The 27620-nt window shown below is 43.7% G+C and overlaps 1 protein-coding gene across 1 annotated transcript; it reads right to left on the bottom strand.

Moving 5' to 3' along the window:
- Positions 1-21: 21 nt before the first annotated feature.
- On the bottom strand, positions 22-27099 carry LOC115108278 (cartilage intermediate layer protein 1-like). The gene is made up of 10 exons (XM_029632426.2): positions 26869-27099; positions 16857-16955; positions 15503-15772; positions 15076-15258; positions 14060-14218; positions 13613-13930; positions 9753-9861; positions 9454-9611; positions 5281-7697; positions 22-5195 (listed from the first exon to the last, which is right to left on the bottom strand). Exons 1-9 carry the CDS (start codon positions 26930-26932, stop codon positions 5293-5295), a joined length of 3765 nt encoding a protein of 1254 aa, XP_029488286.1. The 5' UTR covers positions 26933-27099; the 3' UTR covers positions 22-5195; positions 5281-5292.
- Between the last annotated feature and the right edge of the window lie 521 nt (positions 27100-27620).

Genomic DNA, 27620 nt, shown 5'->3' with positions numbered 1-27620 from the left:
ATCAGGACATAATATCACCAGAAAAGTCAAAAGGTTTATTTACAATTCCTCATACATTTAGTAAATGTCATACAATACACAATTTACACATAAAAAGCATATGAAAAAGAAAAACAAATGGGCAATGCCATGCAATACATGTTACATAATGATTTACAGAGAATTCTCAGGAATTGATTTATATAATGGGTTGATGGGGGCCCAAGACTTCTCCCAGAGCACAGTGGCAACTATACAAGTCTCTCTTTATAGGCTAGGCAATGGTGGAAATATCCATTGCTCGCTTCACCAGAGGATATTCCAAAGTAAGTTAGTCTCCCTCAGAGCAGCCAGACAGTACAGGAGAGGACAGATGCATGCACTCATCATGCTGATGGCACAAGCACACTCGGAAAACAACCCGAGGCCAAGGCAGGGCTGTATAGTGTCTAGTATTCGACAGGACGAGTAGTAATACAAGACTGCTGAATTGCAATGGAGAATTGGTGAAAACCGGGAGTAAATGTGAAATGTTATTTAATCACCTATGTGAATTGTGAAGCATGGGCCTGTCTTGGAATTGTTAGAACCTGAAACAGTATCTGGAGTCATAGGGAATCATGTCATTTGGCTATTACTTATTTATTTAAAAAATAAATCATTTTTTTCCCCACAAATTGTTAAGCTTCTAAATTTGAAATGGGAAAACTTTCTTTCTCCTCGTTATGAGTTAGGAAACTCCCAACATTATTTTCAACTCATTAAACAAAGTCATCCAGCTCTTAAAGATCTACTTTGAAATCCTCTGAAAGACAAAGAGACTGTTTGGATATTCCTTACTATTTTTCTCACTTGATGTGTTACGTAACATTGGCAGTTAAGACTTGCTTTGTATCTCAACCTCCCCCCATAGCCTCTCTATGAAACATCCACCATTCTACATGTCAGTGCACTTTGCCTTTAAATGGTCTACTCCCATACCAGACTGCTTCTGCTTCAGATAAGTGATTGACAGCAAGGTCAAAGAACACTTTTTTTTCTTCTCTCTCCAACAGCTCCCTCTTATTAAAAACTATCACAAGATAATCTCATCCTTCTCTCACAAATGACTCCTCTGGATATATTTGGTATTACATGTCCTCCAGTTGTCCCAATAGCTCTGACACCATTCAGTGGTGAATAGGAGTTGGGAGTGATCATCACAGATGCAACTCGGCTGCAACAATCTGCTTAGGTGGACTCTCCATGCTACGAGGGTTTAACAGGCCCATGATGGCAGAAGTCATTGATAATGACTAGAGGACCATAAACCATCATTTCCACATGTTGCTCTTCATAGGCAATTTACAATAGATTTGTATAATCTATTTGATCTCAAAGTAAATGTGGCACATCTATTTAATTGTCCTATTTTTGGCTTATGTTTTGCTGACTGAAATGTAAGAAAACACTTTGATTTTTCAGCTAATTTAATAGTAGGGTCATTTTAATGTTGAATGGACTTGACCTCTTGGGCCTAAATCATATCCAACAGCAGTCTGGAAATCAACTTGTTTGGCTTTTTATGAAAGACTTGGTCAAACTCTTCAATGTGCTCCCAAGAGTATTTGTCATTTATTTCCTAATTAACGACTGCGCTGATAATAACGTGCCAGACCTGTTTGCCGCCTCTGTAGTCCACAGACACTCATTTGGGTTTGGATTAGTTCAGCTCTAGGAGCTCTCCAACGGTCTGAAGGGACCCACAGCCACCCACTACATAGATAAACAAGTTTGGACCTATTATCAATGGGGAACTTTCCTCCAATTACAGAATCCAATTAAATAGGCCTCCTTGAACATCTTCCCACTTGCCACTGTACAGCCAAAGCACTGGAGAGCCTCAAAAACTCATACTCAGTGAGGGGTAGAAAGATGGTATGCTCAATATTGGTTCTACTGAGGGATTGTTTAAAATAAAGATTCATTTTTTCAGAATGTATTTTCCCATTGGGAAACACATGGAATTGGTCCTGTAATAGACTAAGGTGTGTCTGCAACTTAACTCTAGTAATAAGTTGTTTAGTTGCTACTGGAAAACAGTACAGTTGAGATGTATTTTTCCCTCTGGAAAGGTACTGTGTTCTCTGTAGCTGAAAATATGATTGTACAATTAATGCTAAAAGTTTATGAGTCATGCAGCAAGATATGAAACGTTATCAGAGCAGATTGCCGAAGTATACTTGACACAGACTATGTAAAACGATGACCTAACATTTGAATTATGGTTATTCACTGTAATGCAAAGGAATCCTCTACAAGCTCCCTTATAAATATCTTTATTATAAACTGGGGGGGTTCGAGCCCTGATTGCTGATTGGCTGAAAGCCATGGTATATCAGACTGTATACCACAGGTTTGTATTTTTAATGCTCTAATTACAGTACCTTGGTAATCAGTTTATAATAGCAATAAGGGACCTCAGGGGTTTGTGGTATATTGCCAATATACCACGGCTAAGGGCTGTATTCAGGCACTCTGCGTTGCGTTGTGCATAAGAACAGCCCTGTCCCTGGTATATTGACCATATACCACACCACCTCAGGCCTTATTGCTTAAGTACAGTGCATTCGAAAAGTATTCAGAACCCTTGACTTTTTCCAAATTTTGTTACATTAAAACTTTATTCTAAAATTGATTAAATTGTTTGTTTCCCCTCATCAATCTACACACTGTACCCCATAATGACAAAGCAAAAACGTTTTTTTTTAAATGTTGGTAAATGTATTACAAAAAAAACGGATATCATATTTACATAAGTATTCAGACTCTTCACTCAGTACTTTGTAATCCCTGCCTAAGGTGCTTCAACAGACTTGAGTCATAGGTATGACACGACAAGCTTGGGGAGTTTCTCCCATTCGTCTCTGCAGATCCTCTCAAGCTCTGTCAGGTTGGATGGGGAGCGAAGCTGCATAGCTATTTTCAGTTCTTTCCAGAGATGTTCGATCGGGTTCAAGTCCAGGCTCTGGCTGAGCCACTCAAGGACATTCAGAGACTTGTCCCAAAGCCACTCCTGTGTTGTCTAGGATGTGTGCTTAGGGTCGTTGTCCTGTTGGAAGGTCCTGAGCGCACTGGAGAAGGTTTTCATCAAGGATCTCTTTGTACTTTGCTCAGTTAATCTTTCCCTCCATCATGACTAGTCTCCAAGTCCCTGCCGCTGAAAAACATCCCCATGCTTCACTGTAGGGATGGTGCCAGGTTTCCTCCAGATGTGATGCTTGGCATTCAGGCCAAAGTGTTCAATCTTGGTTTCATCAGACCAGAGAATCTTGTTTCTCATGGTCTGAGAGTCCTTTAGGTGCTTTTTGGCAAACTCCAAGCGGGCTGTCATGTGCCTTTTACTGAGGAGTGGCTTCCATCTGGCCACCCTACCATAATAGCCTGATTGGTGGAGTGCTGCAGAGATGGTTGTCCTTCTGGAAGGTTCTCCCATCTTCACAGAGGAACCATTTAAGATTGGAGGCCATGTTCTTGGGGACCTTCAATGCTGCATAACATTTTTGGTGCCCTTCCCCAGATCTGTGCCTCGACACAGTCCTGTATCAATGCTCTACGGACAATTCCTTCAACCTCATGGTTTGGTTTTTGCTCTGACGTGCACTGTCAACTGTGGGATTTTAAATAGGCAGGTGTGTGCCTTTCCAAATCATGTCCAATCAATTCAATTTACCACAGGTGGACTCCAATCAAGTTGTAGAAACATCTGAAGGATGATCAATGGAAACAGGATGCACCTGAGCTCAATTTCGAGTCTCAACGCAAAGGGTCTGAATACTTATGTAAATAAGGTATGTTTTTTTATTTTTTTATACATTTGCAAATCTATGGCGATTTCTAAAAAACAGTTTTTGCTTTGTCATAATTGGGCATTGTGTGTAGATTGATGAGGAAAAATTTAATTTAATCAATTTTACAATAAGGCTGTAACATAACAAAATATGGAAAAAGTCAAGAGCTCTGAAAACTTTCCGAATGCACTGTATACTGAAGGATTTACCCTATTTACCAGCAGTACCAAGTACAGTATATTGGCTTGTCACATGATGATTTGCAAGGGCTCTCAAGTCAAAATGGAATATAGCTATTGCACTTCATGAGACAAAGACAGACATCCCCCCCACACCAAACAACAATATAGTCTCAGAATTAGTCTAGCTAATTCTCTGCTATGTATAAATAGGGTTTTCATGTCTGTTGTTTATTTGTTTTGTTTTTTACATTCCTGACAGTAACGTACAAGGGATGTTGAAGAACAGACAGAGGTGTGTTGGATGAGTACTTGGGGACTTTGTGGGAAGTGAGGGCTGAAGCTAATTGTGTCATTCCTCATAATCTCTTCTCCCAGGTCCCATACCGCAGGCCCTGTTTAGTCTACTGGTGAAATCTGTTAAGGGATGCTTGTCTTGGCTAGGGTCCTGATGCATGTTGTAGTTAAGTTACAGTAAAGTTTGTCTGGATCGCAGTTGGCAATGTGACATGCTAAACATTTTTTTTTTAACCTAGAAACAAGGGTACTAAAAAGCGCGTCCGTGGAATAGAGAACGATAATTCCTTGCACCCCAATGCATCTTAAATAGGCCTCTTCTTGGCAGAGAATACTTCCCGGTTTCTATAAAAGGGGCCCACTCTCTGTTACAAACAGACTGGATCACTCGGACCTGATGTTCCTCTGATTTCGAGGGACTCGTGAGTACAATGGAAAGCTTTGGCCAATTAGGAAGTGTTTAGCATTTAGACTGGCTTTTACAGTTGGTTATAACTCATGCGATCATAGACATCAGAAAAGACGGCCACAATGGTTAATGTGGAACGCTACAAATCCAAATATAAACTTGATTTCTCAGAAATTGATTTGGTCGTTTCCTTCATAAAAGCCTATTAACGCCAATTAAATGAATGTCCTTTGCTGGACTGATGGAAGCTAAAGAAATGTAGTTCTTCTCAAATAATAAAATTAATATTGATATTTATTGCCAAACCCTTCAAGTAAGTTTCAGAGAAAATACATGTCTTAATTTCTCTCCTCCGTGTGGTTTTGCCGGAATGGTTACTGTTTCAATAGAGTACCGTGCTGTTCAGAGAAAGTTCACATCCAACATCACCAAGCTGACCCAACTTGACATTTCATTATTTGGTTGTGAGGAATCCATCTTCTTTATTTCCAACCCAAAGACCTAAGAGTAGATTGAAAGGTGTTAGGAAAACTTTACACGCACTAACAATTTTCATTCTGTGGCTCAACGAAAACTTGTAACTCACTTAACGGCAGATCTACTGCCTGTCCTGTGCACGCATCGTGGATCTTCTCCTGGTAGAGGAGCTGGATCTGCGGCTGCTGGAACCAGAGGGGTAGGTCACCACCCGGGAGGACCTTCCCCGGACCTGCAGCCCCTGCGCCTCTCGCATGTCCCGGGCCATCTGAGAAAGAGTCTGGCTGGGGTTCGTCTGGAGGCGTTGGAAGAGACTCTCCCTGGTCACAGTCCTTTCTGGGCAGCTGAAGGTCAGAGCAACTCCAGTGTCTGACTTCATCTCCCTGGAGAACCCGTCAGAGGTACCGTCAAAGCAGCGCCCGATGGCGATCTCTTTTGCCACCCTAGGGTTCTGGTCTGTGACCGTGTAAATGCCATAGTTGTGCCCCAAGGGGTCGACAGGGCCCAGCATGTTGAAGGCATGGGACTCGTTGTTCGGTGAGGTAGGGGGGTGCTTGGTCAGGTACTCCTTTAGCAGGCTGTTGACGCCCACTCTCCGACAGTTTCCCTGTGGGAGGACTGATATGAGGGACCTGTCGACTGCGGCTTGGTCGAAGAGCATGCCACTGCACTTGAACTCGAGGCAAGCTGCGGAGGTGTTGGCCACATGCATGTCACGGGTGCTGCGGATGTCTCTTATACCGTACAGCTGACCTGCGGTCTCAGGGTGGGTGCCTCCATGGTTCTGTGACCTTATCATGACCTCCTTTTGCCCCTGGATCTTGACCTTGATGTAGCAAGCCCTGAACTCCTGAGGGTTGGGCCACCAGGAGTGGTAGTCACCCGTCCACGATGTTAAGTCGTTCTCTTGGAAGGGCACAACATTGTATTCGTATTTGTCCTTTTCCACTCTGAAGAATCGGAAGTGGTTGGCATCGACTCCAGCATTTTCACAGTCTATTAAACTCTGATAGGGGTATATTGGTCCATTGGTCTCTTCCACATTGTTGGGGTTGGGTTTTGCCAAGTTGATTCTGAAGGCTGTTTTCTTGAGAGCTGGATCATCGTGGTCTGATCGCTGGTAGTCGATCTTGTCTAAGTATGGCTGAGACACTCCAATGATGTTTGGGTTCATCTTTGGGGTTGAGGGAGCTGCCTCCAGCTCTTCACCACCCATAACTCCTGTGACATAAGCTGTGTAAGCATCAGGCACCTGGGCATCACAGAAGGCTGGCAGGCAGGCTCCATTGGGTCCGGTTATCACACTGTCAAAGCGACCCCATGCTCTGGGGTTAGAGGAGAAGCCAGGCTTGGGCTCCAGGTTTATCAGGCTGATGACCACACCTTCCAGCTGCTCAGTGTTCAGGAACTTGTCATTCATGTACGCCCGCACTTTGACGTAGCAGCGGCGGTTCTCAGGCACGTCCAGGTTGAAAAGTCGACGCTCCCTGATTTCCATGTTACCTATGAGGAAAGTGCGCTCCTCTCGCTTGCTCCTCCCATTACCACCAGATGTGGTCTGAGTGTAGTGAAAGTCACTTTCCTCCTCCCAGATACCTGTGTCTGGGTTGAGGGACCACAGTTTCATTTTGGGAATGTGAGCTTGCATTTTGACGTGCTGCGTGTCTAGGAGTACTTGGACCGCTCCAGCCCCCAGGACTTCCTGGTTCGCCTCATCTCTGAAGTCAACAGAAAACATCCCATATGTCCTCAGTGGAAGCATGTCACCCTCATCGTCCACAAAGTTGAGCTCACCAGGAGCAGCAGCAGCTGTGGTGATGTTCCTGGGGTCAATGAAGGTGACACTGGCTTTCACTGTACCTTTGTACACCTCCCCATTATTCCTGTGGAAAGAATTTGGAGGTATGACGATCTGTCCAATAGGGTCCTCCCCTTTAATTTCTCCTAAGTCAATGGTATTTGTCTCTCCAGCATTGATATCAATAGGTTCCTGCTTTCTCATCACCTTCACGTCATGGTAAACAGACCCCCCTCTCCTGTCGAAGATAAACACCTTAGGAGTGTCAATGAACTTCTGCGTGGGATCCACAAAGTTGACTACTAGCCTCTCTGTGTCTGGGGTTATATTGAGTGTGAAGCCTCCTTTGTACCCTGTGGTGCCTACTCTCTCCTTGCCAATGTACATGTGCCCAAAACGCAGTGGTTCATCGTTGTCTGCTGTGACCACCCTGCCACGTACCAGCACCTTGGGCACTACACACTTCTGGCAGCCACACTCAGTTACCGCTTTGATGGGCAGGCTGTAGCTCCCACAGTCTATTACCCGGCTCTCCATCTTCTGGACCCCACAGCAGTAGCCACCTCCATCCCTGCAGCGCAGGTCAAAGTCCAGGGAGCCTGCACACTTGTTGTGGGGGCAGCGGCCGGCGTTGTATAACATAGAGTCCGTCCCAGGCTGAACACAGTCCATGGGCAGTCTGATGAGGTGGTTCTCAGGAGTGGGGTTGCATGCCGGTGTGCCTTTAGCTGTGGAATACACAACACATAGAGTTAGCAATGAGAATACACTTGTGTTTTATGGCTGTAAACATACAAGCATATGCGCATACAGGAGTACATTTACTCATTCACTTATTTCATACAAAGAACAGATGCAAATGGCCCACTCTGTCATACTTCACATTAACATGTAATTACCTATAATTTCATTTTCATAGGGAGCATTAGTGTAATTAGTATGCAATAACAATACCTGTAACTATGGTAATATGAACAACATTTAGAGGTTTCCTTTATTCTCAGTGGGAAAAAAAGAGTAGTGTTGTTCTTATAGGTATCTGGTGGTTATGCAAAGCTGGTTAATTGCATTGTGGTTATCAAGGTACAATGAAGGTAACTACATGGTAAAGGATACGCAATGTAAAGTGTTCACTTAAAACACACGTTCTCTCTCTGTCCACATGCTGAGCGACAACCACGATTAGCCAAGTTGCGCAACAAATCATTCATAATGGGGTAATTAGATGTGAACTTCGGGAGAACAATTGTTCACCAACCATCCAGATGGAAATTGGAAAGAAAAGATTTTTGTTTACCCAAATGTTGGCAAAATGATTCATGTGCATGACATCATGGCTGAGTATATGCTCCAGTGTTCCTGTTAAACCCCCCATCCTCCAAATAATGAGATTATTGCAGACAGATGGAACAGTCTGATTAGCCCAATGTGTAATTTCCGTCCCTGGTCCCTTTGCGTTCTTTCAAAAACTAATTAAAATGACAACAACTAAAAGAAACGATAGGAAAATGGTACAGATGTAAGATCTTAAATTGAGACAGTTTGCTACAGCAGGAAAATAATCCTGCAGCAATAAGATATTTGAATTATGTGGATTATAATTAATGGATATTTTTGTAGGGGTTAATACATTTTTTACTAATGGAAAATCAAGTCTGACATTTTAAAGTGAAAATGACAAACTTAAGAAGCTTTCTTAAACCTCAAAAGTTTGACATTTCCTGCATTTCAGGAAAGACCCTACATCTGTAGTCCTGTCTTTTTAATATGAATGAATTGAATTGAATATTTTATTAATTAACTGGAGTGTAGCCTAATGTTCCCTAGTGTAGGGAACCACACTGGGCTGGTAGTGTGAAGCAGGTTCATCATTCACCACTAAGAGCCTTGATGCTCCAGGTGTTGTTGGTTTAGTCACAGGGGCAAATCTCTCAGGCTGTAGCCCGGGGCTGATTGCTTTAGCACACTCCTCCGCAAACCCCATTTGTCAAACTATATCGTGGCTAACAAGCAACTGGGGAATATGCACAATGTGTATCTATCCCGCAAGGATGTGGAAAAGCATTCTTCTCTGACTTGGCAAAAAAAAAAAAAAAGGAACAGGATTTATTGACAATCTTGGATTTCACTTCAATACGGGGAGCTCTGGAGAACTGGGATTTGGGTTTTTACTGTGTCCAGGATTTCTCGGTAAAGAAGATTTGTTTAGACAAGGCTGCTTTCGACCAATGTAAACATAATAAAACCTTACTGCTCCACGTGCTGCCAGATTCTGTGGCCCTTGATATTTAATGATCTTATTTTCCTTGGGTGTATTTTTTTTTTTGTTGTTGTTGTAACAGATACAGTCAAATTTGCTGAAGTTTTTTTTTTTTTTTTCTTTCTCATTCAGTTTACTCCAGCATCCTTCCCTTACTGTTCATTTCTACAAGTACAGTATAGGTACAGTTAGTATAGGGTTTGATGGATAAGGTCTATACATACCGATAACAGTGAGGAATGCCTGTGAAGACTTGCTGCTGCCTGTTTGGCTGCTGGCTTTACAGTAGTAATGTCCAGTCTGCTCTGGCTTCAGGCCTCTCAACAGCAGATCCTCTTCGTATTTAAACACATTCCTATCTAGCAGGGTCCCATTGTGGTACCTGGAAAGGAGAACATGCCATTAAAAAGTTAAACAGAACATTCTAATAAGCCATTTTAACATTTAAAATAATGGCATCTAGCCATGATTAAAATAAAACGGAGGATTTTTCCAGAATTTAAAAGTAAATGCATTATCTTACCAGTAGTATTTGTCAGGCATGGGCGACCCTGTTGCCTTGCAGCACAACATCACACGCTGTCCCTCGTAGCGTACTTTGTCCTCCGGGTGCTTTACAACATATGGCTTCTCTGCAAAGCAGTAGGAAACAAATCCTTAAAAACCTGGCTCCGAAACTGTTGTGAATGGTACCACCGAGGCATCATGATTCCATAAAACTTCATCAGGCCTACAGTTTAAACTCTTGTTGGTCTCCGTACTTATGAAAAATGATTGGTGTGATTATGGTTAAAATACTGCCCCTGTAACGGCACCTGTGTTTAGTTTCCACATACAGCGAGGTCGGGAATGATTAGATCCCTTGATAAAGATGAGCAAAAAATACTTTATAAAATAAATACAAATACTGAACTATATTGTATGCTCAAAAACATAGATTTTTACAAATATTTTGTTTAACAAGTAATACAAAAAAATCCTTAATCTTCATTTTCAATAGTGCAGCACTCTCCCATTGCGAGAATAACAAAACCCAGCCTTTTCAATCAAATGTATTTTATAAAGCCCTTTTTACGTCAGCAGTTGTCACAATGTTTAATGAGATTGGAGAACATATTGAGAGGAATCTTAGACCATTCCTTCATACAGATTCCTTCCAGATCCTTGATACCCTTCATCTGCATTTATGGACAGCCATCTTCAATTCCCAGAAACCCTAGACCCACTCCAATTTGCATACTGCCCCAACAGACCCATAGATGATGCAGTCTCTATTGCACTCCACACTGCCCTTTCCCACCTGGACAAAAGGAACACCTATGTGAGAATGCTATTCATTGACTACAGCTCAGCGTTCAACACCATAGTGCCCTCAAAGCTCATCAATAAGCTAAGGACACTGGGACTAAACACCTCCCTCTGCAACTAGATCCTGGACTTCCTGACGGGCCGCCCCCAGGTGGTAAGTGTAGGTAACAACACATCCGCCACGCTGATCCTCAACACAGGGGCCCCTCAGGGGTGCATGCTCAGCCCCCTCCTGTACTCCCTGTTCATTCATGACTGCACGGCCAGGCACGACTCCAACACCATCATTAAATTTGCCGATGACACAACGGTGGTAGGCTTGATCACCGACAACAACGAGACCACCTATAGGGAAGAGGTCAGAGACGTGGCCATGTGGTACCAGGATAACAACCTGTTCCTCAACGTGATCAAGACAAAGGAAATTATTGTGGACTACAGGAAATAGAGGACCGAGCACGCCCCCATTCTCATCGACGGGGCTGCAGTGGAGCAGATTGAGAGCTTCAAGTTCCTTGGTGCCCACATCACCAACAAACTTACATGATCCAAGAACACCATGACCTTCTTGAAGCGGGAACGACAGAACCTATTCCCCCTCAGGAGACTGAAAAGATTTGGTATGGGTTCTTAGATCCTTAAAAGGTTCAACAGCTGCACCATCGAGAGCACTGGTTGCATCACTGCCTGGTATGGCAACTGCTCGGCCTCCAACCGCAAGACACTAGAGAGGGTAGTGCGGACGGCCCAGTACATCACTGGGGACAAGCTTCCTGCCATTCAGGACCTCTATACCAGGCGGTGTCAGAGGAAGGCCCTACAAATTGTCAAAGACTCCACCCACCCTAGTCATACACGGTTCTCTCTGCTACCACACGGCAAGCGGTACCCGAGCGCCAAGTCTAGGTCCAAGAGGCTTCTAAACAGCTTCTACCCCCAAGCCATAAGACTCCTGAACATCTAGTCAAATGGCTACAGAGACTACATCACTGCCACTCTGTTGTAAGTCGCTCTGGATAAGAGTGTCTGCTAAATGACTTAAATGTAATGTAAATGTAAAATGTAATGTTGTCATCTATGCATAGTCACTTTAATTAAACTCTACCTACATGTACGTACTACCTCAAATAACCGGTGCCCCCTGCACATTGACTCTTAAGAGCCCCCTGTATATATTGTTATTTTTTACTGCTGCACTTTAATTACTTGTTAATTTTATCTCTTATATGTTTGTTTTTTTAACTGCACTGTCGGTTAGGGGCTCGTAAGTAAGCATTTCACTGGAAGGTGAAATGTTGTATTCGGTGTATGTGACTAATACAATTTGATACCGCAGGTTTTCAATGGGGCTCAAGTCTGGAGAATGAGATGGCCATTGCAAAATGTTGATTTTGTGGTTCAAATTCCACAAAGAAATTGTTAATTGACCCTCAAAATAAACATTTTGCAATGGCCATCTCAGTTTCCGGACCTGTGGTTTGAATTGAAGAGGGCAGACGAATGATATCAAGGATCTGGAAGGATTCTGTATGGAGGAATAGTCTGAGATCCCTCCCAATGTGTTCTCCAACTCATACATTTTTTGGGGAAAAGTCTCAGTGTCGTTATCCTCGTAAGGGAAGGGTACTGGAGTATTGAAAACAGGGGACCCTATCATTTAGAGATATTTTTTAATTACCTGTTAAACAAAATCTTTCTCTTAGCAATTGTATTAAAATAAAATGAATTAATTTCAAAAAAATTAAATGAGCATGCAATATAGCTCAAGGCAATTCCACAGTTATGCTGAGACTCAGATTTTTCACTTTAAAATGTTTGTCAAATAAAAAAAACAATGATTGCAAAGTTAAACAAACCATTCAACTCTATGCACAAGGACTACCTTTAATAGTTTACTTGAACAACACTGCAGAGTTTGGTAACAGAATGATGGTTTTTGCTCTTGGTACAGTCATTCTGTTATCAAACTTTGCATCTGCACAGTTTTTCAAGTAAATATGTTTTTGTAAAAATGTTAAATGGAAATTGTTAGAAGTGGTCTTTTTGCATAGAGTTCTATGGTTTGTTTAACTTTGTAATCATTGTTTTTTGTTTGGCATACATTTGCAATGTTTATTTTACAGTATTTTCTGCTGATATTTAATCAATTGATCCAATAATTCCAGGCCTCACTGTATATACACTACATGACACCTGCTGGTCGAACATCTCATTCATTAATATGGAGTTGGTTCCCCCGTTGCTTCTACAACAGTCTCCACTCATCTGGGAAAGCTTTCCACTAGATGTTGGAACATTGCTGCAGGAACTTGCTTCCATTCAGCCACAAGAGCATTAGTGAGGTCGGGCGCTGATGTTGGGCGATGAGGCCTGGCTCGCAGTCGGCGTTCCAATTCATCCCAAAGGTGTTCGATGGGGTTGAGATCAGAGCTCTGTGCAGGCCAGTCAATTTCTTCCACACCAATTTCTACAAACTATTTCTGTATGGACCTCACTTTGTGCATAGGGGCATTGTCATGCTGAAACAGGAAGGGGCTTCCTCAAACTGTTGTCACAAAGTTGGAAGCACAGAATCATCTAAAATGTAATTGTAGAGTAAAGTTAATATTTCCCTTCACTGGAATTAAGGGGCCTAGCCTAAACCATGAAAAAGAGCCCCAGACCATTATTCCTCCTCCACCAAACGTTACAGTTGGCACTATACATTAGGGCAGGAAGCGTTCTCCTGGCATCTGGCAAACCCAAATTTGTCCGTCGGACTGCCAGATGCGTGATTCATCACTCCAGAGAATGTTTCCACTGCTCCAGAGTCCAATGGCGGCGAGCTTGACACCACTCTAGCCAACACTTTGCGTTGCACATGGTGATCTTAGGCTTGTGAGCGGCTGCTCGGCCATGAAAACCCACTTCATGAAACTCCCGACAAACAATTATTGTGCTGAAGTTTTGGAACTCGGTAGTGAGTTTTGCAACCGAGGACAGACGATTTGTACACACTACAGCACACTGCGGTCTCGTTCTGTAAGCTTGTTATCATTGGGCTTTTGTTTGTTAATGTTATTAAGCGTGACTCGCCTGCAGACTTTAGGACCACCCGTACCCAGGATGACCCAGTGCTGTTGCTGGAGGTGGAGGTGGTAATGGGGGCAAACTTCTCCTTGTGAATGTAGAGCTGGGTGGGGGAGCTGGAGCAGACCCTTGGGAGTCTGAAGAGGCCCTTGGAGTCAGTGCGGGCGTGGATGATCTTGGGCTGGCTGGCCAGCGCTATCCTGGCCCCCGCTACAGGGACACCGGACATACTGAGGACCTCTCCCTGGAGCACGTGGCCCTCACACACACAGCGACTGCAGTCCTCACTGGGCCGACCTTTGGGACACTCGCGATTACAATTGGCTGCAGATACACAGACATACACATAAACACCCACACACAATACATTCAGTATACACAGTACACATTAGATTAGAATTGTTATTTTGTTTTCACAGACATATTCTCTGTCTCTTTAGATTTACAACTTACGTGGGGGGCATGGATTTTTCCCACATTTCTGGATTTCCACCGCTCGTCCCACACACTGCACTGTCACAGAGGTTCTCACACAGGTCCTCCTCCTGATCCTGCGACCCTTGCCACAGGTCACCGAGCATGCTCCCCATGAACTCCAAGGAGTCCACTTGGCTGGTCAAATAGCAGAAAGTAAACATTAATGATCCAGATGATAAACTGTAACTGAACTGTCACTTTAAAGCAAGGAGGAAGGAAAGAGGCATTGTAAAAGTATTATCACAGGACTTTTGCCAGGCTACTGGTCAACTGATGAAAGTGTTACGTGTCTGGTGGTTTCCTCCTCTCTATGGGACAGAGCAGAGACGGTGCTGCTACTGATTCCCCTTAGGGAGCAAAGTGCACCGTGACAGCCTCCTCCTGATCAAAGCCCTTGGAGCCTTAAACACATCAAAAGGTGTGTTTACGACAGTGACAGATAATTGAAAGAAGCCCATGTTCGGGAGAAGTTAGGAGAAATGTGACAGCTAGAGAGAAGAGGCTTTTATGTATGAGAAACTATACTGCTGCCAAAGGCTCTACTGTGGGCGTAGTCTTTGTACTTATTAAACAACCGAACGGCTAATGTACCTACTGCCACATCTCAGATCTGTTGGCTACAGTTGAATGATACTGATTGTCTTCATGTCAGTGATGACTCTGATCAGCTGAATGTCTCTTGGCAGAGGATGAATTAGGTAAAAGGTCCATGATAATGATTCGGCTTGATGTTAGACTAGCGCGGTACACTGTACTGTCACGTGTCAAACTCATTCCACAAAGGGCCGAGTGTCTGCGGGTTTTCATTCCTCCCTTGTACATGATTGAAGGTCACTGATTACAGTAGTTAGGAACTCTCCTCACCTGGTTGTCTAGGTCTTAACTGGACACATTGAAAGGAGAAACCAAAAATCAGCAGACACTCTGCCCTCCATGGAATGAGTTTGACACCCCTGCTGTAGGTCTATGTATAGATTGTGTTGGGAGGGTACCTTCGCATGGTGGGGTGGCACACTCCGCCCTCTCTGTGTGATGGCCCTGGCATGGGGGCACCAGCAGCAGGGGCAGGGGCTGGATGCTCATGCACTTCCTCTTGCGCACCTGGATGCCCACGTCATTACAGGCTGTAGCAGAGCAGGTTCCCCAGGTGGCCCAGTCTGTCCAGTAGGCCTGAACTAGACACACAGGAACAAGACAGAGTGACAAGGGTGAGAGAGTTCTCCACGTTGAGATAGAATGGACTCAAGTAAGCTGGCCTGAAGTTTGCAAAATAACTGTTACTTAACTACGTACAAGCACAGTTCTTTCACAGTTTGGGAAAAGACGAACAGATCATTAGTGTCCATAAGCCATGCATCTGCTACTGTGTTAAGTGGCTCTTGTAACCCACGTGAAGGGACTATTGTGGTCTGTGGGTACCTGGTGGGCACTGGAAGCGGACGTGGTAGTTGGAGCAGATGCGTCCGTAGGGCTGCTCCTTGTTGATGCACCAGAAGCCCTTCTCTACGCTGGAGTGGGTCACCTCCCCAGTCTCTGCTGCTGCTACCCAGTCCGTGGTGCGGGCCTCCATGGCCACAGGCCGGACACACACCCTCTCCCTGTAGTAGAACCGGATGGCCTCTAACCGCTCGTAGTCTCCATTCCCCCCTGGATGGTCGATGTTGAACCAGGACGTCCATTCAGTCACACCTGCCATACATGCAGAGGGAGACAGACAGGGAGATACGGGTCACAACCAGGAGGGAGGTCACAACGTTTAAGAGAAGAGTCTGCTACTGCCATTTTCTGCTGAGTTGAGTCACCCAGGGGGGCCTGCGTTGACCAAACTCTTTCCAAGCCCTGCGGCCTCAACTCAGGCAGTCAGATGAGGAGGGCGGGAGGGATAGAGGCACTCTGTCTAGCTTTCGTCTGCCACATGTTCAGCTCTGAGGATTTCCAAAGATGTGAAGAAACAACCTCACTACATTCCATTAGCAACATACCATGGATCTTTCTTTCTCTGAATAATAGATTGCTTCATTGGAACGAGACCCTTGGGAGGGATCAGGAGCGAAGTGAGGTGATCTATTGAGGGACATTATCAGGATGTGTTCTCTATGCTGTTGTAGGTAGACAATCTCAACACAGACCTAGTGACCTCTAGTCTCTTTGTTCAATTAAAAACACTTGCAAATTTATCAAAATCCAGTGCATTTTAATCCATGTGGTGACATTAGGTACTTAGTTTTAATTTCCTGTACTTACTTTGTAATGAATAGTTAAACTGAACTCGTGAATATAAAATAGACTCTTATTTCCAAGCAATTTTTTTGCTCTGCTATGATCCTGACAAGTTAACACCATTGTCTTGTTTCACCAGACTGCTCAATCAAAGAAACAAGACGGAATCTAAGCATAATGGAATGTGAATGTCTAGTTGGAACTGAACATTAATTACACAATACAGGCAGGTCATTTCCTTTCTGGAAATCAATTCAAACTCAGTCGAGAAATTGGGGAAAAACCTCATGGATTCTCACCCTTGGCCTTTGCAAAAAATTGGACTTGACCCCAAACTCTGATAGGTTGTATGTTAATGTTACTAGTATGTTATAAGACTGTGCATATTAACAGTCAATGTTCTGCTCTTACCATGGGTGTGTAAAGTCTAGGAGTTTCAGTACATCAAAGGGGGGAAAACCCTTCTGTCTGGCGCAGAAGACAGTGTTGTGTGAGTTCTTCCCTCCCGGGTTCTATTGGTAAACCAGGTGGCATTAGTATTGAGCTCACTCACCTGTGGTCTGCTGTGGCTCGGTCAGTGTGTTGTAGGCCAGCTTCCTGCTCCTTTCTGTCTGGCTCCACTTCTTAAACAGAGAGCTGTTCCAGATGGGTCCTGGATGGGGAAAACCACACCGTGAATACACCATTACATCATGACCACCAACCTTACCTGCACCACGACCATACTGAAAACAGTGACCTCAGGAGCTCTGTTCAATGGATCCACCACGTTTTACAACAGGGAGAACCAGATTTATGGGGGCGGAAGCATGACGGTTTTCTAGTTTGCGGAGCTACATGTCTGAATAGTGGGTGATCGGCGTGTTCTCATCAGGTTATCTGAGTGTCTGTGAATGTGAGAGGAATGTCTACGTCTCACTCCGCGGGCCGTGGTTGAAGGCCACAGGGTAGTCTTGGGGTGGGTTACCCGATCTCGGTACACTGCCCCTGGGGTGTCTGGGTTTCCAGAAAACAAAGACAAGCCGGACTCTATTTTGCCGCCCCTGCAAGCTAGGGAAATGTCAGCAATCAGTCTGGAAAAGCTCCATCCAGATTTACATTTGCATTTCCGTGAGAGTTATTTAACATGCTCTTCAAAGAGGTAGAGTTTCAGAGGTTTTCGAAAGATTGGCAGGGACTCCGCTGTTCTCACTTTAGGGGGAAGCTTGTTCCACTACTGGGATGCCAGGACAGAGAAGAGCTTTGACTGGACTCAGTAGGAGCTGCCCTCACATAGGGTTGGGATGGTCAAGAGAACAGAGGTGGTGGAACGGAGTGCTCGGATTAGGATCTAGGGTTTGAGTAAATTTGAAGTTTTATTAGTCGTATGTACGAGATACACATGTTATACACGATCCAACATAATGCTTATGTAGTGGAAAATCGGTTCAAATATGACACAATGAAGAACTTTGAATTAAATTATAGACTTTTAATACAAGAGTATAACAAGTCGGAGTGCCCCGCGGGACCCACCCCTTTTCCAGAGCCCTGGCTCCAGTATTTATCCACATATTGCATATGAGCCCATCCCACATGTAAATTACGTTACATTCCAATCCGTGCATCCTGCTTGTTCAGCTCAATAACGCCCATACCTGCTTTCCGTCGGATTATAATGATGACAAGACCCTTGCTCTTCCTGCACTTAGCTAAATGCATTATTTTGTTTGTGTATTATCTAGGATCAGCAGACTATGTGTCTCCTCAGTTTCTAGCGTGTACGAGATACACGTTATACACGATCCAACATAATGCTTACTTGCAGGTTCCTTCTCGACAACGCAACAACATATGAACATAAAGTAAATGTCTCAGTAGAATAGAATAATGATTTTAGCACAAGTATAATAAAGGAAGGCACATTTTATAGTCCAATATTTACACGTTTGTTTAGGGGAAATGGGGACTGGGGGCAAGTGTTTAAATTGTGCAGTATTTAGAAATCATAATAAGAGTCTGGTAGCAGCAGTTGTGATGTAGGTGTGTGTGTGTGTGTGTGTGTGTTAGGCTTGGGCGGTATCCAGATTGTCATACGGGATATTCGGTAATACCGGCACTGAACACAAGGGGCGCTCATTTCAAACCCTCGTGAGCCTTTGTATTTCGAAGATTACCAATGCTAACAAGTACATGTATAATCCAATAGAGAATGCTAACTAAATACTAATGAGCGCATTACGAACATTTTATACAGTCTCTGACTTAAAGTATTTCCGGGACAGACATCCCAGTTCATAAAGTTATACAAGTAACAAAAAAATGCTACTCACCGTTTGCTCCACGCACAAAACAAGTATAAGCCAGCAAGGGGTTCTCTGCTGTTGCCAAGCGAAGCTTGATTTTGGAAGAAGCTAACTACTTAGCTAGGAGGCTAACTAGCTACAAAATTAGCTAACCAAATACACAACTGCGGAGCATTTAGCACATTTTAGACAGTTAACTTAATACTTATAAGATATCTAGCTGGCAAACATTTAGCTGTGAATCCTATACTGTAACTAGATCACCGGGAACATGCTGCACAACAGTGAGTAACTCACAAGGCTCCATCCAGTCTGTTGTCGTTGTGCTTCTAAACAAACACCATGTGACTGGGAACAACCAGTAAACTTCATAATGAAAAATTATGTGACAGGTGAAATGAAGAACGCGATCTTCTTTATCTCCTAACAAATTGCATGAATTAACTGCAGATATTTACTTAAAGTATTGTAATGACCTGACTAGATCATAAATGAACAATTGTCCAGACAGAGGCTTGAGTTTGCGAATTGACGGTTTATTGAACCAACTTTACACAGGCTACTGTTTGGGCCGTAGCACACGCCAAATAGATGACAGATAACCCACAAGCCAATCGTGACCTTCTCTTGTGAAACCCAGACGTAAGAGAGAGAGAACAAAGGCTGAACCTGGTCTTAACTTCCAATGCCCAACCCCCCTCCACGCCACTCCGCCAACCACCAGGATGCCCGGCATCAGAACATTCCAGGCATTCCCGTGATTGGCAGATAGCCGGTTGATTGACATGTCGGACCCCGCGAACACCGGGTACTGGTCAGTACAACACAACCACCTCCTAGCCTAGCACATAACACACAGCTGTCTGTGCGGGTCGCTACAGTATATACAATTATTAAAATGTATAACAAATAAAATATGTTAAAGAAATACTGTAGTTTCGGTATTGGAAAAACCATCCTGTGGCTATTTCCAAATACCCTGGTATACGTATATATGGTATATTATACAATGCATTCAGACCCCTTGACTTTTTCCACATTTTGTTACGTTACAGCATTATTCTAAAATTGATACAACATATTTTCTTCTCATCAATCTGCACAAAATACCCCATAATGACAAAGCAAAAACAGGTTTTTAGAAACCTTATTTACATAAGTGTTCAGACCCTTTGCTATGAGACTCAAAATTGAGCTGGTAAATTCAATTGATTGGACATGATTTGGAAAGGCACTCCGCTGTCTATATAAGTTCCCACAGTGGACAGTGCATGTCAGGTAAACAAGAACTCAATGGTCACTGACAAAGCTCCAGAGATCCTCTGTGAAGATGGGAGAACCTTCCAGAAGGACAACCATCTCTGCAGCGCTCCACCAATAAGGCATTTATATTATAGTGGCCACGCAAAAGCCACTCCTCAGTAAAAGGCACATGACAGCCCGCTTGGAGTTTGCCAAAAGGCACCTAAAGGACTCAGACCTTGAGAAACAAGATTATCTGGTCTGATGTATCCAAGATTGAACTCCTTGGCCTGAATGCCAAGTGTTACATCTGGAGGAAAACTGGCACCATCTCTACGGTGAAGCATGGTGGTGGCAGCATCATACTGTGGGGATGTTTTTCAGCGGCAGGGACTAGGAGACTAGTCAAGATTGTGGGAAAGATGAACAGAACGAAGTACAGAGAGATCCTTGATGAAAACCTTCTCCAGAGCGCTCAGGACCTCCAACTGGGGCGAAGGTTCACCTTCCAATAGGACAACGACCCTAAACACACAGCCAAGACAACGCAGGAGTGGCTTCGGGACAAGTCTCTGAATGTCCTTCAGAGTGGCCCAGCCAGAGCCCAGACTTGAACCTGATCAAACATCTCTGGAGAGACCTGAAAATAGCTGTGCAGCGATGCTCCCCATCCAACCTGACAGAGCTTGAGAGGATCTGCAGAGAAGAATAAGAGAAACTCCCCAAATACAGGTGTGCCCAGCTTGTAGCATCATACCGCAAGAAGACTGGAGGCTGAAATCGCTGCCAAAGGTGCTTCAACAAAGTACTGAGTAAAGGGTCTGAATACTTATGTAAATGTGATATTTTTATTTTTAAGAAATGTGCTAAAATTTCTGAACCTGATTTTGCTTTGTTATTATGGGGTATTGTGTGTAGATTGATGAGGGGGAAAAATAATTTGATCAGTTTTAGAATAAGGCTGTAACGTAACACTTTCCGAATGCACGGACCTGCAGAACCAGGAGCCAATGAACTGGGTCCAGTTGACCACAGCAGATCCATCTGTCCCTTTTTGTCATCTGTACATCTGCCTTCTCTATATCTGCATCTGATCTTGTCATTATGCTGGTTGAATTTTACAGACAGCAGTCATTCCCTTTGATATTACACACACAAACACACTTCTAGTCACTCCCCACATATGCGGCAGCATTAGGCATCAAAGGGCTAACAGCGGAGTCCTTTATTTCGGTTCCCAACCAAGTGTCTGAAGCCATTGCGGCCTGAGAAAGCCATTCACACCATGGACTGTCTCACGGCCTGACTGGCTGTCTGTGAGAGCGCTTACCGCTTTAGGAGGGACACTGCAGAGTTTTTGGACACATTCACTAAGTCACCCAATGCAGGGGCAAGCGTCAGTCTAGTCCCTCTGGTTGTTATTGCTGACTGTGGCTCTTTTTTGTTATGCCAACACGATTCTCTTCCAATTTCATGGCTTTAGAGCATTTTCTCACAGTATGCTGGTCACCCCAGGGAATGGCTTGTCTTCTAATTTGTATTACGTACACTAAGTTCCAGGTCAGTCTTCACAGTCTGGTTAAACCAGGTGTATCTGTAACATGAAAGCAATGGGCTGCAGTAAATGCAAGGTGGGCTTTTCATATCTAGCTTGATACTGTCGATCATAAACAGGGGTTTTCATATTTGATATCAGTTTTCCGTCCTTGATATGGAATGACTGGATAAATAGAAACAAATGCCTCTCCACATAACCTCTGCAGCGCAGATGTGAATGCCTATGCAGCAAACTACCTCTAACAGTTTCTCTTACTTTCTCTGTAGCTTTCCTAATCATTACGAGATGAACTGTGGAGGAAAACAACTCCAACATTAATGAGTGGATACATGTTGGGTTTGGACACACGTCCAAGTGACCTTGTCGCATTAAATGAACGTTGATTTGATTCGAGTTTAAAGATGTGTGGGTTGCAGTCACTGCTGTGGCTTGATGGAGCAGTTTGTTACAGGGAGTGTATGTAAGTACCAATGCCATCATTAGTTAATTGTGTGGGGTTGTGCCTATTCTACTTCCTGCTTTTGGAAATTAGAAACGGATATTGTTTGGGTTTTTTGTTGGAAGGGGCAGGGTTTTGATGGAACAATCTACTGGACAGAGAACTGCACTATTACAGGCTGTGGCTACTCCAACAGGGACACATTGCTTACACTTACCACTTCAAGATGTTTCATAATGCAACCTCAACCGTTAAAAGATTACAAGAGTAGTTTTATGAAGTGCATTAGGGCATTTTATATAGGAATTCATATTTGATCAAAGGGCCACATTATGTTCTGTATTCAGCTATGGCAGGTGTCTAAGTGCACTGGCCTCGGCTCCAGTGGTTGACTTTGACTAGTTAACGTTCCTTTGAGTGCCTTGTTAACACTTTATATGTGAATTTAAAAAGCCAGTGATTTTATCTGCGCTGTTTCATGATAATGATACGTCAGTGGCTTTACTTCATCTAAAATGTGTTAAAACACACTTATGTGTGAGGAAACACAATTAAACTGAACCGGATTTTCTCCTCTGTTTGAGGTCTATACTCCTGGTTAACCTTCCCTAATAGAGGCCTCTCTCCTACCCCGCCATGACCCTCGTAAAACACCAACCCAGTAACAAGATATTGGAAAAGGTCAAAGATTAGTCCCATGTAATGGAAACAATACATTAACAACGGCGCCAAGTATGTTTCTGTACCTATTAACAGACCCTCTTTCTCCCCCTTAATATAGACACACAGGCTAGCTTAACTTAATAAAGCTGAATACCAGGCAATGTTCTATTAGTCATGGAGGGAGACTCTCAACTGGGTGTTGGAATTTCTTTTCCAGCCCCAGCATTGTCTCTGTAATGCTAGCAACCCACTGCACCCGAACTGCCTTGGCTTGCCCATTCTGGTGCCAATGTCTGGTATGCCTGGCGTTGTTGTACTTACTGGCCTCTGCTCCTTATTCTGGTAGCACTTCTATTTGAGGTGTGTTCAGCATTCTCCCATTCATGTCATAAAGCTGCTTTTAATGTGGTGCTGTGCTTTAGATAAAGGGTACACGAGGACAAAACCATCTATTAATACTGCAGGGTCTTCTAAAGGGCATTCTCCTGCTGCCTTCTCAGCAGCTCGGCCTGGTGTTTTCCTCGACAGAGCAGCATGCACACTTGGCCATTGCCTCATGCTAATAAAAATTTGCAAGAAAATAAAAGTATATGTTTGTGAAGTTTGATACCCAGAGAAAGACTTCAGTCAGATTAGACAGGCAGCCCAGACAGATGTGTGTTGGCAGAGACACAGACTTTTCAGCAGGTCTGGAGGTTGTTTAAAATATTCCAGAGCCTTTACAAGAAGAAAATGTAAAAACACCTTTCTGTGTTATGAAATGGCTTGGATGGAGTGGCGGATGAGCGTTGGGCTGAACGCTGAGCGTCTCTCCACACAGTGTTGATGCAGCTTTGCCATGCCTCAGCCCCACAGTTAAGTGTAATAACAGGCATGTGCAGTGAAGCATTAGAGCCCTGGAAACATCTGTTACAGAGCCTGGCCTTATTTGGATTTAGGTAATAAGGAGGTATTTGTCCAAAATCAGAAGCATTTTATTTAGAAAAAAGGGTTTGTGGCAAACCATTGGGCTGAAAAGTTAATTCTGCCGTCCTGTATGGATTAATGGACATAAATGATTGCCCAGAACAGAAAGTAAGGGTTTTTGATGTGTGTGTGTGTCTGTGAGTGAGTGTTTATGCCATGGCCTTGCAAACATGTGGAAGCTGTTTTGTTTCTTTGGCCCATACTCTGGCTGAGATGTACTGTAGTGGAAGAATCAGACGGTCTGTTCTCTTTTGCTCCCTCTCTCACTCCACTCCCTCCCTCCCTCCCTCACTCCACTCCACCACTCCACTCTACTCACTCCACTCCCTCCCTAACTCCATCTCTCACTCACTCACTCACTCACTCACTCCACTCCCCCCCTCCCTCCCTCCCTCCCTCCCTCCACTCCCCTCCCTCCCTTCTCTCCGTCACTCCACTCCACTCTACTCCCTCCCTCCCTCGCTCACTCCACTCCCTCTCTCCCTCCCTCTTGGCTGCAGGGCTGGTTGGGGAGCTACTGATTGATTATTGGTCAGCAGCATCTGTGGTCCATTATCCTGAACACAGTTTTCCCTCAGACATTAACTAATGATGCAAATCAACCACAACATTTGGGGGGATTTAAAAAAGGATAACAAAGGCTTTGTGTTCTTCACGTCAACTTATTCTACCATACTAAATGTACTAATTCAAGCTATAAAAAAACAACTAATGGCCTCAGTGGTATTTTCCCAGTAATACAGTATGTCTGCAAGTGCTTGTCTATGCTTCTACAATGGCTATACAGGAGCTTGAGAAATAACTGCTTCTTGAGCCTTAACCTATTCCTATGTCTCAGAAAGTAATGCTAGTGTACATAGCTCCTTCAACGCAGACATCAGCATGATCAAACGGTAGGAGAGAAACCGGAGTCATTTCATTTGAAGGGCCTTGATGTGACGATTGATGGGAATACAAGGGACTTACTTTGATCTCTTTCTTCTCCCTCCCTTTCTCATTAAAGTCAATGGGCTAGACTCCCTGGTGACTGGTTTAGCTGGCCCACTGCTCTCCAGTCAGTCTGTGGAAGCATCTGGAGAATTAGCTAGTCTCTCTGAATGAGGCCGATTAGCACAGGACAACATTGATTTTGGAGTTCTGAGACGACGTCTTCATGGTCCCAGTTGGCCCACCTCTATCTCGAGACTGGCACGGCCACAGAACATTACAGTTCATTAACAGGCAGCCTTCTTGGCATGTGGCTATATAAAACACTCCACTAAGACCTAGGACTAGGTTTAGCCTGGCTGACTGAGTAATGTCAGTCACAGTGTTCCGTCTCGGCACCTCAGTAGCGCCCAGCATCCAGGAGCAGAGCAGCTGTCTCCCCGAATAGAGAAACAGGTCATAAATCTCTGAATGCTGAGCATGATGAAGAGAATGATGGAGGGAAGGTGAGATAGAGGCATCAGGAGGGGAAATAAAAGTAAAGGTTTTCTTGGGGAGTGCAGATTGAGTAACGCGAAGAGTCTGCAGCTACTGATTAATGTATTGAGGTGAGATGGGGACAAAATACCACATCTGCCACAATGTGTTGGCGAGTGAATTCGTCACTGTCCATTCTATCAAACACCTAGTTAGTGTGATACTTTTTCTGTACAAACAAGACTGTACACGCACTGAATTCTAAAATAATCCCAGGGCTATCCATCCATTATAACAGCTTCAAGGCTAGTTTCAATCCGATCGACAGAGACTGCATTCACGGTAAACGCTGCATATGTAGGCTCAATCGGCAAGGACCTTTCAATGTCAATTGTCCTCGGTCCGGATTGAATCTAGGCCTTACTGTATACTGTAACTAGTCTACAGCCACAAGGACGTTGTACAATCAACGTCAGAGAAACACGTGTTGCCACTAGACCAGAGCAAGCCCCAAACATCCATCTGCTTCTCATTAACACGACAGCGTGTTAATGAAATGAGCGTTCTGATGACTTAACACCACATGATTAACACCTCCAGAGGTGGGATAACCCTGCAGGGACAGACAGCATCCCTATGGTGCTACAGTAGGATCAAACCACTAACACCTAAAAGACCACACACAGCACACTGAATGTTGATCTGCTGTTCTTCCGTCGATCGTTCGGCACGCTGTGTGTGTTTTTGTCGACCACCCCGCCGGTGGATGTCTGACTGCTGACATTTTCACAAGTCTACATGTAAAATCAGCTTGCAGAATTCCGTCCGTCGCTCTGTTCAGAGGTGCTGAGTACTCGCAGCCGGAAAAACCTATTGTGGTGCATTTCCATATAGGATTTACTCCAGTGTTTTACCCAAAAAGGCTCAGACTTCTGTTTCCATCTACACGGGCCGGCACCCGTGTTTCACTGGGTCATGGCTCCTGTGGACCTGCTCTCAATTGGGGCCAAAGCCAGGCCACTGGTACTTTTCATCTTGCATTTACATAACAATAGCTCACTGTTTCAAGTTTCACTTTTTTTTTTATTGTCACATACAGTGAAATGCCTTTCTTGCTGGCTTTCACAATGCAGTAGTACTAGAATTGTTTTAATCAAAAAGACAAGTAGAACAAAAACACACGAGAAATAAAATAAGAACACGAGAATGTAAGTAAGCTATATACAGGGCCAGAGTCAGTGCCAATACCATATTTACTGTGAACTTTAACACCTTCTCATAAAGCTACTGTTTTGATGATGCAGAGGTTGTTGATTCTGCTCTTCACAAGTCCTCACTGTCAACCCTAGTTATGGAAACAAAATGTCCCTAGTTTCACATAAGGGCGTATTCACTAATGTAACACAGTGGAAAATCAGCATTGGTATGTCCAAGCCTTTAAAGGACCACTGTTGGTCCAACACTGACATCCACTGGAACAGGCTATTTTCTCACCTTCTAAAGTTCAGGGGGACAGACGTATTGAATTACCATAAACACCATTCTAACAACATTTTCAAACGTTTAAATCGAAGCGTGAGAGCTGTCCCTATTTTCCTCATTCACTGTAGAAACCAAGAGTGCTCTACTAGAGACGGTGGATCATTGACAGTGTGTCAGAATGATGAAGCTGTTCAGGGTGCAGGGTTGAATTGGCTCTTATGGACTTCTCTCATTTGAGTAATGATGTTGCTTACCACAGTGACAGTTAAATGGCATCTCAAACAAAGGCACTGATACAAACACAGTGTCATATATTATGAAACATTTGTGGAAAATATTCTGCTGATAGGTGCACAAATTAATGTAAGTTACTTTTTGTGGGATAGATTAACCAACATCTTAAAACACAGTTCACACTTTAAAAAAGTATATATATTTGAAAACTCGGATTTATGTAGGCTAATTTATAGCAATCAATAATTAATTCAAATAAACATGCCATTGTGAGGACATTAACTTGACGTACCTTGAGCCACAGCCACTGCCACCAGGAAAGACAGGAGTAGTGTCATCTCTGTAAAGTCCCACATGGTGTCCCTCTCACAATCACAAACTTGGATGACTTCTTTCTCTCTGTATTATAGTGTCAAGTCAAGAGGAAAATGTGTTTATTTTCAAAATGGGATGGCTACAGAGTCTTTGAGTGTTCTCAGGTGTGTGATGATGCTGGTTGGAAGCCTGCTCCTGTCCCTATACCCAGTCATATGAGAATTGTGAGTTAGACAGAGCACAGGAGTTTTAAAAGAAGAGACACCCAGAGAGCAGTCCAATCCATCCCCCCTTTGCTCACCATTGGCCAGTGCTCTCTCACATCTGTCCCCCATACCACTCCCCAAAAAAGTCAGAAGGAGAGAGAGGGGGTGGGGGGGAATTACCTCACATACAAGTTTTTTTTCTCACTTTCCATAGATTAAGATTGAACCTGTTCTGACTGCTTTAAAGTCTTAATTTCCCCTGCTTTGTAATGTGTTTTTGGGCTGGTACCGAAGGTTGTATCCTCTCAGAACAGGTGTGTATAAACCTCCAGAATACAGAGAAAACACACTCAGATATTATGATAAAGTGTAATATTATGTGTTTGGGTCCAGAACTGACAGCTATTGTTCAGTAAGTAAATGCTCAACCTCAGTGTAGTGTGATTGATGATACCGTAACTAACAAGAGACAGGCCTGACAACTTCCTAACAATAGCAATCAAATTGGCCATAACCAAAAATA

The sequence above is a fragment of the Oncorhynchus nerka genome, linkage group LG24 (assembly GCF_034236695.1).
Source record: "Oncorhynchus nerka isolate Pitt River linkage group LG24, Oner_Uvic_2.0, whole genome shotgun sequence".
In the NCBI taxonomy this organism is placed as follows: Eukaryota; Metazoa; Chordata; class Actinopteri; order Salmoniformes; family Salmonidae; genus Oncorhynchus; species Oncorhynchus nerka.
Note: the sequence above shows the minus strand (reverse complement) of the source record. Positions and strands in the feature narration are given on the sequence as shown.

Excerpts from the sequence above, each read along its gene's own strand:
- LOC115108278 (XM_029632426.2), bottom strand. The coding sequence starts at position 26,932 with ATGTGGGACTTTACAGAGATGACACTACTCCTGTCTTTCCTGGTGGCA. Across the intron at positions 9,862-13,612 it reads GGTGGTCCTAAAGTCTGCAG|AGAAGCCATATGTTGTAAAG; the intron begins GCGAGTCACGCT and ends ACTGCTTTGCAG. Across the intron at positions 9,612-9,752 it reads ATGCCTGACAAATACTACTG|GTACCACAATGGGACCCTGC; the intron begins GTAAGATAATGC and ends TCTCCTTTCCAG.